This window comes from Chiloscyllium plagiosum, unplaced genomic scaffold (assembly GCF_037043375.1).
Source record: "Chiloscyllium plagiosum isolate Xiang-an unplaced genomic scaffold, Cpla_swu_hap1 HiC_scaffold_4, whole genome shotgun sequence".
Taxonomy (NCBI): domain Eukaryota; kingdom Metazoa; phylum Chordata; class Chondrichthyes; order Orectolobiformes; family Hemiscylliidae; genus Chiloscyllium; species Chiloscyllium plagiosum.
In genome coordinates, this window is record NW_028270142.1 from 113,634,606 (window position 1) to 113,645,129 (window position 10,524).

The 10,524-nt window shown below is 42.2% G+C and overlaps 1 protein-coding gene across 2 annotated transcripts in view; it reads left to right on the forward strand.

Moving 5' to 3' along the window:
* The window catches only part of LOC122548929 (xin actin-binding repeat-containing protein 1-like), a 32,183-nt gene extending 22,232 nt beyond the window's left edge, over positions 1-9,951 (forward strand). For both annotated transcript variants that reach the window (XM_043687915.2, XM_087986610.1), the window contains one exon: positions 1,195-9,951. In XM_043687915.2, coding sequence (XP_043543850.2) covers positions 1,195-9,039 — 7,845 coding nt within the window. In that variant the 3' untranslated portion in view covers positions 9,040-9,951. The remainder of the gene's footprint in view (positions 1-1,194) is intronic.
* Positions 9,952-10,524: the final 573 nt, after the last annotated feature.

The window sequence follows — 10,524 nt, forward strand, 5'->3', positions numbered from 1 at the left end:
GTTTTGCACTTCGAGCTCCAGATCCCTCAAAACTAATTGAACAAATTCTATAATATTTACTTGCAATTACATGTCCAATACTCAGCCCTGGGCAATTAACTTCATAAAATACCTACAGTGTAGAAGCAGATCATTCAACCCATCAAGTTCACCCCATCTTCCTTTCCCCCAGGATATTCCACCCAGACCCACCTTATGCCTATAACCCTGCATTTCTCATGGCTAATTCACCAGGCCTGCACATATTTGGACCGTGGGAGGAAACCCACACAGACACAGGAAGAATGTACAAATTCTACACAGACAGTCACGAGAGGGTGGAAGCAAACCCAGGTCCCTGACACTGTGGTGCAGCAGTGCTAACCACTAAGCTACTATGCTGCCCATTTCCATCAATGCCAGATTTCATATTATTCGATTTGATCTCTGTCTCGCATTATCCCCCTCAACTTCAATTATATGCTTAAATCATGTTGAACATATAATCTCACCTCATCAACAATATCCTACGTACACAATCTTATTAACTTGCTTGCAGAGGCATTATTTACTCCTTTCGATGTTTTAGGTTCCTTCTAGATAAAGTGTCAGGAACACTCATCAGTGCAGAAAACTCAAAAGCCTATAGACTATACCAAAGATCTGATACCCTTCCTCCAGGAGGCTGCATTACACCCGCTTTGAGTTCCCAAACTGTCAAGTATAAATGCCATTTTAAAGATATCACATTCAAATGCTATTTTGAATGATATCACGTTCAATTCCACAATCTTATTTCTGTCGCTCTTTTTTCTGAACATTTCTGAGGTGTCTCTGCTCTTTTGAAGTTTAGGTCAACAAAATAAATTTCAAGAAATACTCACAAAAGTGCCATTTCCAGCATTTTAAGACGATAAGAGATGGAATAATGTAATTGTGCTGCTTTCTGTGATGTGAAGTGGTCCTCATGAATTTCAACAAGACTGAGGACTGTTTGCTGTGTATAGATAATCACCTCTCAACAACCCAGCCAGCATGGTCTATGCCAACGGTACTGGGTAGTGGTACAAAAGTACTTTTCTTCTGCCAATCCTTGGCAGAATTACTCACAATTAACCATTTGATTTGAATTTTGATTAACATTAAACTGCATGGCATGACACAAGATAAAAGTGGTGTCCATCAATCCTCATAATTAACCTTATTTTACTAAAGATGGCCCAGAACATGAATGCGATCCAACAATCAAGTGTTACTCAGAATCTGCAGAATGATCTTCTACCACCACCTCCACCACCTGACATACCTGATGCTGCTATCAAGCCAAGCGTCACAGTGGAAGATCACCAACAAAACATACCACCCCCTCCACAGCAAGCCTTCTTCAAATTTCACCAGCAACGCCAAATTAATGAACTGAAGAGGCTTTATAAGCACATGCACCCAGAGCTGAGGAAAAACCTACAGAAGGTGGTCAATGAGGACTGGGCTGAGGTGTTGAATGCCGAACAGGCAGCAGCTGCCTTAGCAACTGGTACACATGGCATTGACAACACCGTGCTTCAGACTGAGGTCCAGTCTATGCGCTGGATATTTGACAACTGGCCTTTGGACACCATTGGGGATCACCAAGGGCCTAAGAAGCTGAAAGACGAAGAGACCATTCTCAGCGGAGATGTGAAAAGCACATCTTGGAAGTTTGAAAACCAGACAATTAATGATATCAGCGCCCAGTATTCAGAATTTTCTGGAAACTCCAATGATGGAAAAGAGCAAACAAAGGGTGATGTCCGCACAGCATTGTGGTTGTTTGAAACTCAGCCTATGGATTCCTTGAATAAAATCTACTCCAATGAGAATGATCTCCAAGAAGCAGTTCTAAAAGAATCTATATGGAAAGGAGATGTAAAAGGGGCAAAATTATTATTTGAGACCCATGCATTAGGGGATTTGGGACGTAGCAATTCCGTGGAAGAAAGCAGCATATTGCAACTGCGCTCAGAAATTCAGGAACTGAAAGGTGATGTAAACAAGACAGTGAAGTTATTTGAGACTGAACCATTATGTGCCATTCGAGATCCTGTTGGGAACATCCACCAAATTAAGTCTATCTGCAGGGAGGAAATCCAACAGAGCGGTAATGTCCAAAGTGCTCGTTGGTTGTTTGAAACTCAACCCCTGGGCAGCATTAACCAAGATCTTTCAAGAGTAAAGATCATTCGAGGCATTTCCCTGGAAGAGACTCAACAAGGTGGTGTTGGCAGGAAAAGATGGCTCTTTGAAACACAGGCATTGGATGCCATCAATGAGCAGACCGAGGAGTCAAATTGCAAGGCCAGTATTAAAGTGATAGAAGATGGGGATGTCAATAAGAAGTGTTGGCTCTTTGAAACTCAACCTCTTGATACATTAAAGGAAATCCCACCTGAAGAGCTCACCAAAGAACAAATAATTGGAGGTGATGTGAGCAGCAGTCTTTGGTTGTTTGAAACACAGCCTATGGAAAGCTTGAGGGACAGTTTTGAAGTTGGCCACTTGAAGAGAGTCGTGACAGAAGAAGAGAAGGGAAATGTGAAAGAAAGAGCTCATATGTTTGAAAGCTGCTGTCTGGACAGTATTAAGAAAGAGCAAAGTGAAACCTCCAATATCAACAAGACATTGGAAGTACAGAAAGGAGATGTCAAAACTTACAAATCTCTCTTTGAAACTCTACCTCTTCATAGTTTCAAAAAATCAGATGAAATCTCTGCTGAGAAGCAAACTGAAGTGTTGGCTGGACACGTAAACGAGAACAGAGCTCTTTTTGAGACCACCCCTCTTTATGCTATCATGGACAGTGCTGGTCACTGCCATCAAGTCAAGACAGTAAGTCGAGAACAAGTTGTTAGTGGTGATGTCAAACATTATAGATGGATGTTTGAAACCCGTCGTTTGGATCAGTTTGATGAAGAAACACAAAGCGTGGAATTAGTTAAAGGCATCACCAAAGAGGAGATCTGTGCTGGCAATATGGAGACAACCCGATGGCTTTTTGAGACACAGCCTCTTGATGTCATACATGCCAGCATAAATAAAACAGAGATTCAAAGCCCCGACCACAAAGATGTGATAAAAGGTGATGTAAACACATGTAGATGGCTGTTTGAAACACAGCCAATGGATGCTTTGTATGAAAAATTAGAGACCAAGCAAGAGGATGAAGCCCAACTAAAAGGCGATGTCAAATCATACACATGGCTTTTTGAAACACAAGCATTGGATAGTATCAATGAAAAAGGAGAACAGCAGCTTAAAGTCTTCAATGCAAAACGCAAAGATGTTAAAGGGGTAGATGTGAAGACCACAAAACATCTTTTTGAAACTGAACAAATTGGCAACATCCCTGGCGGGTTGGATGGGGCACAGAATATGAGATACACAAGTGAGGTGGACATTCAGTCAGGGAATGTATCAAGAGTGAAAGAAATCTTTCAAAGCACCTCACTTAATGAAATAGGTGACGTGGTTGAAAATGTAAACAGCACCAAATCCAAGCCAGTGGATGCCCCACAGTCGGGGTCAGGTTGTGTACACAAGTTCACCTGGCTGTTTGAAAACTGCCCAATTGACTCCATTAAAGAAATGACAGAAGAAGACACACCCAAAAATACAATCACTGATGTAAAGGGAGGTGATGTTGGTGGCAAACGATTTGTTTTTGAGACCTGTTCGTTGGATCAGATAAAAGATAAAACTGATATAATGGATTTCAGTTCAAGGAAGGAAGAGTCAGTTGCCAAGGGAGATGTGAAATCATGCACCATGCTCTTTGAATCTCAGCCCCTTTATGCAATCCGAGACAAGGAAGGCCAATATCATGAAGTAACAACAGCAACAAAGGAGGAAATCATGAGGGGAGATGTAAGGGGTACTAGGTGGCTCTTTGAAACCAAACCATTGGATTCAATCAAGCCACTGGATGAGGTGTTTGTGCTCAGAGCTGTCACGCAGGAGGATGTGCAGCGGGGAGATGTGACGGCGGCTCGATGGAAATTTGAGACCCAACCTTTGGATTCAATCAAAGATGAAGCACAACCAGGAATTAAAGTGGTGGACGAAGTCCAAGGGGGAAACGTGCAAGCAAGTAAGCAACTCTTTGAAGGGCAGCAGGTAACCCGCAAGTATGTAAGGATGGTCAGTGTCAGTGATGTGCAGAGTGGAGATGTCAGGACATCAACTTGGCTCTTTGAAAATCTCCCCATTGATTCCTTGAAAGGAGCAGCTGAAGAAAGCACATGTGCAAACACTGTCCACAGAGAAGATGTACAGAAGGGAGATGTGAAAAGGTGCACGTGGTTGTTTGAGTCCCAACCATTGGACAGCATAAAAGATTCAGACACTTCAATGAAAAATGAAACTAAAGAAAAAGTAACAGATGCTGATGTGAAGACTACAACATGGTTGTTTGAAACAACTCCACTGGACACATTCATTCATGCTCAATGCAGCACTGAAAGCGCTGTTAAGGCAGAGCACAGTGTCCAGACAAGCTTACAGACTCTATACAGCTGTAATGCTATTACATCAAGGGGACTTCTCATTGAATCAAGTGAGGCAGGCATTCTAAAAATGGCCAAATATCAACTAATGAATGAGAATGGTCCACATATTCTAAAGGAAGAAGTTATTGGTGGTATTTTACAGAGAATTCTGTGGCAGTTGCTTCAGAAGAAGGAATCCCTCCATCCTGAAGGGATTGTGCTGAAGGAAGATGGAAGTGGGAGAATGTCTTCACATAAAGTTCAGCTATTCTCTCACTCTGAAGGTGGGGTTAAGAAAGATGGAGACATCGCTAATGAAATTTATAACCTTCTCAATCAAGACAGTAAAGTCAAAAAAGGGATTTTGATTCAGGAAACTGAAAGCGAAATTGCTCAGATAACTGTTTATTTGCTGATTAATCAACAACAGAGTGAAGAAGTTGAAAAAGAGGTGATCAAAGGAGATGTAAAATCCACTATTGATAGTCTTCTTGCTTCTACCAAGCAGCAAACGACCTCGACGACAGTAAGACGTGAGGAGACCGAGAAAGGGAATGTCCAACTGTATACAACATGCATTGAATCAGGGACGTTAGATTATCTCAAGAGAGATCAAGAGGAAACTGATGATTCTACAGTTTCAGCCCAGAAAGAGGAGATTGTACGTGGTGATGTAGAGGGTGCTATAAGGAATTTGAAACAGAGTGGAGGACAAATTGAAAGGACGGTCGATGACATTGTACCAGGAGATGTCAAAGGAACCAAGAAGTACTTCTTAACTGAACCACAAACTTTCCACGATAATGCTCAGAAAGAAGATGTTTTAGGTAATAATAGCAATTCTGTTCATCAGTCCCTGGGGCAGGCTGCAAATCAGTCCATTGGGTTGGAGAAAGAAGCGCTTGTTACTGGTGATTATAAGACTCCACCACAGTCAGTGAAGAATGCAAAGTATCAAACAAGACAGCTGGATAGGGAAGACACTGTCTCTCATAACACAAAAGACACTCTGGACGCACTACAAGAATCTACAAGTGATAAGAATGGGATGAGAATGGGACATCATTCCGAACCTTCTGTTTACTCACTGGGTAGTGCCTCCCTTGCAGTGTCAGAGGCGAGGACAGAAAATGCCACAGGTAGGGACCTTCAAATCGCAATGGAAAACCTTAGAGAGGTTACAGCTGAAGCACAGACTACCCAACACAAATCCAGCACACGAGAACAGTTCAAGAGTAGCACACACAGCTCAGCAGCAATTCAACAATGTCGTCAAGTTACTCAGTACAAGACCTCAGCAGAAAAGGTGAAGAAAAACGTACAAACATCTACACAGCCGCAAGGCAGCATGATGCCGAGGCATCGGACAAGCACCCAAGTGACTGTCACTCAACCCCATCAGCTGAAGGGTCAGCAAAATACTCAACAGGTCAGTGCGTATAAGGGACAAGGACATATTCTGTCAAATTCGGCTTATTCTAAGGAAGGTCAGAAAGGTGAACATTTAACAAAATTAGTTAACAATGGCAGAGCCGAAATAGGAGCTACTTCAGAACATATGCAGATTCTTGGTCAGTACTCGCCCACCAACTTAGTGGCGGAAGATTGGGCAGTGGCAGATCAGGAGATAATTGCCAAGGGAGACGTAAAGTCAACCATACAGTCCTTAAAGCATTCAGTGGCAGAGCAGAAGTCTGTCGAGAGAGAGGAAGTGGTTCGAGGTAACTTGGAGGCAGCTCTCCATTCTCTGGGAAAAGCTAATATGAATGTTTCCAAAGGTGATTTTAAAACTGCCATGATATATAGAAATGCAGGCCAGTCACATTCAAGGGACAAAACGAAGAGTGGTGTTAGAACTGATTGTAATCGGGTTTCGCTATCACAATCTGACACTGAGTTTCCTCCTCCAGTTGCAGTGACAGAGCGGCCTGCTCAATCAAGTGAAGCTTGTGGCCAACCACCTGTGGAGGGCAGCCCCTTTCCCCGCAACCAGCCTGAGTCTGCTGCCGTGAAAAAGCCAGTGACTTCTCAGTATCCTCCACCTCTTCCACCCAAGACTCACGAAAGAAAGAACGTCTCATCTAAACCATCGATTGCACCAAAACCAAACATAGTACCCGCTCGGCCAATGCAGGGAGGCAAACCCATTCCACCTCCCAAGCCAGAACATTTGACATCAATCCATTCTTCCGCAAGTCCAACTAATCCGCCAAAGAACTATGCATCAGCCATGCCAAAACCCAACCCATTGCTTTCAGCGGGATGCAACTCACCAAAGTTTATGCCTCCAGGAAAACCTGGCAGAGTATCAATTCCTACAGAAGCTGTCCATCCGTCAGACTGTCAAATTGTTCAACAAGAAAGGCACTGTGAGCAGTCTCTATTGGAGCAAACATCTAGCACAATGGCATCTTACACCAAAGCAACAAGAACTCCCTTGCAGTTGGCAGAAGAGAAATACAAAAAAACAAAGGAAGGACACAGCAAGCCAACTGACATGGTAACCGACCCAGTAGAAAACATGGCATTACAGGGAATGAGTCAACAGAGTGGAGAAAACACCTCAGGAAGGCATTTTGAGGCCGGTGGCTCACTGAAAATGGAACAAGAAATTGTACCAAAGGAACTGACTGCTGCAGAAGTCCTTCAGGGATTCCAAAGTTCACATCCACAGCAAAGCACAAGGAGTGCTGAAATGTTTCAGGAATTTAAAGATGCCCTTTACACTTCTGGAACCCAGGACAAACAAAGCTGTCCTCAAATTAACAAGGCTAACAGCTGGAAAGAGGATGTGACATCGACAGAGAATACGTCTGCTTTACCAAAAGGAATTGAAATGGTCCAACCAGAAACCTCAGCTCCTGGTAAGGCACAAAAGAGTTACCTGGAGCCTCAGCCAAGCCCAGAGTTACATCCACAACAATCAGTCAAAGTGTCCTTTGAACAAAAGCAACCCCAGAGTGGCCAGTGCCACAGATGCATAGGCCAGCATGGCTTCAGTAAACAGGTAGCAGCTACAAATCGCCAGCAAGAACAATTTCACACAGAGCAGCAGCACACCCCACAACCAGACCCAGTCGTAATGCGAGGGAACCGGCAGCAAGGGAAAGAGACTGAAGATGATCGCAGGAAAAGGTTATCAGTTCACAAAGAGGAAATAATGCGAGGGAATGTGAAGGCTGTGATGGAGATATTTGAAAATCTGAGGAAACGAGAAGAACTGCAGAAGATTTTGTCTCAGGTGAAAGAGTTTGAAGAGGAGGCTTTTAAAGTAGATGTGAAAGGTCTGAAAAGTTTGTTTGAGAACGTGCCTGAATGGGTGGTGCCTAAGAATAAAGTGACTAAGCAATTGAAACCAGTTGATCATCAAAAGAATGAAATGCAGAAGCAGCCTAAAGTAGCCAAAGATGAATTGGAAAGCCTGTCCTCCATGGAGCTTGTGTTTGAAGACCTTGAAAGGGCAAGTATGGAAATCATTTACCTGAAAGAGCAAACACTGGCAAAGCTCTTACATATCGAAGAGTCCATTAAAAAGGCTCTGTATTCTGTTTCCAATTTGAAATCAGAATCTGATATTGCAGGACTCTCTGGCCTTTTTCGGGAGTCACTAGGGGTTGTGTCAAGCCCCCCATCTGGAAATATTAAGAAGATCAGTCTGGTCTCTAGCAAATCAAATGCTGAAAAAGCCAAGGAACTTAAAGAGGATCAAGTTAGAAAAGAAGAGTTAAACAATTCAGAGAAACAAGTGAATCCATTGTTAAGTATTCCAGCTGTTCCGGCCCGTGTGAGCACTCCATCATCTCCTTCCTATATTTCCATTGAATCAGCAGCCAGAAAACCGACAGATTCCTTACAAAACAATGCATCAGTTACACCAACAGAGGGCATGTGCATTTCTCCTGCTCCTCACACCCAGAACATTGCACCTCCATCCCCAAAAGGAACAACCTATAATGATCTTGAGAATCCAGTTTGTTGCAATGGACACCAAAGTGGTATAGCTGAGAAGTCAAAGCATGAGTCTGTTGGCAGCAAGGATTCAGTACCAAAAGACACTAATGAGCTAATTCAAACCAAGAACATAAATGGAAACAATATTGCCAATATCAATGACAGTGCACTCAACACATCCTCTGGCAATATCCCTTTAAGTGGATTTAAAGGCAATGTCTTTGACAGAATTCAGACCCCAGTCCCACAGAGAAGCAAAAGTGTTGTAGAGTTCAAGACAGGGCCTGATGGAGGTGAAATTGTTGGTACGAAGACTATCATGGAAAAATATGAAGAGATTGATCGATTTGGGAACAAAATTATCACATCAAAAACTTCAACCACAGTCACAAAGCAATCAGAGTCGAGGACCTCATCAACATATGAGATAGTTCAAGCGCCACCCAGGTATGAAGTTGTTACTTCTCCCCTTATGAGTAGGCACCTGCAGAGCCCATCAAAACTAGCAGAAGATTCGTACTCAAATGCTAAGGAAAGCGGGATGGTGTTTGTTTCCATTGGCAATCCCAATTCAGTAAAGAAATGTTAAATATTCAAGTCACACTGAGTTCCATTAAAGTACAACCTACGACATAGTGAACAAGAAGTATAGAGCTGGGAAGAGAACATCCATGGAGTTGGAAAATAAGAACCAAAAAAGGTGCTGCAAATGTCCAGCAGGCCTGGTCAATTTCCCAGTGGATGGGTCCGTATATCATGTGTAGACCCATTCTTATGCGTCAATCAGTGGATGTAAGAGCCACAGTTAATGGAGGACACACACAAAATGTGCCAAACTCACTTAATCTTTCAAGAAAAAAAAAGAACAACATGGAATTTTGAAATGAAGATCTAAATGTTCATATCCCATTAATCAGTTTCTGAAAAGAGAAAGGAGGGTTCATGTTGGAGATGTAGATGCCTTCCAGAAATGAGCTTTGACTAACAGCCTATAATCACAATGTTGACCATCGTTTCCACATGTTACTGCTCTTAGGACGATATCTCATTTGACAATGTGGTTTTAGACTTCACAGGGGATCATTTTAACTTTGGACAATAGTGTACAATGTGTTTTGTGGAATTAGCCACTCATTCTACAGCTCTGTTTATTTCTTTGACATTGGAATACAAAGTCTTGTATTGGGGACAATTCAACGTTGTCTGTTTCACATTGTCACTCAAAGTTAAAATCACCTCCTTTGTGTCAAACATCTCCAGGATTTCCTGATTTTTATTGATGAGTTGTAGTGTTGTGATTGCAATGTGAGTACAATTTTGAATCACTATTTAATTTTTCTCCTCAAATTTCCTATTTTAATTCTACACCCAACAATGTATCAACTTTGAAAGCTCTTTGAAAGTCTCTTTCTGCTATGAACTGTCTTTCCTGTTTGCTAAATATTTTATTCACTGTCTTTTTTTATTCCACAGCCTGCTTTAATAAACATTTTTAATACTTTGCTAGTTTTATCTGATTTATTTCGCATGAAATCTGTCTCAGACTATGTGACATGAACTGTATGCTTTATCTGAACCTTTCTTATTTTGGTATATTCACTGCTGGTCATTAGTGTTGGAATGCGAATTATTTTTTAATGTGTCTCATCATTTGCCTGGTAAATGTATTTTTCGTTGTAAGATCAAGCCTTTAGACAACAATGGTCCTGTCCCTAAATAGTAAATGTTTGGATTTGGTGGATTTAGAATTAGAATTAAATTTAGTTTTTGTTGCCACGTGTACTCAAGTACGTGGTACAAGAATACAATGAAAAGTGTACAATGTCGCCACACTCTGTGCCATATTAAGTATAAAATCTAAGTTACAAAAGTAGAACAATGAGGAAGTAAATGAAAAAGTCAAACATTGCAGCCCTTTCTTCAGGCTGCAGACACTCCAAGCTGGCCTTTCCCCATGAGGGCTCACTCTCCCCTGTGCTGGACTAAGACCAGCCTGTGCCCGCCAGCTACCTCCATCGGGCACACCAGGTTTCGCTATCTCCGCTTGCAAGGCTTCAGCCCTGACCGCTGCTGA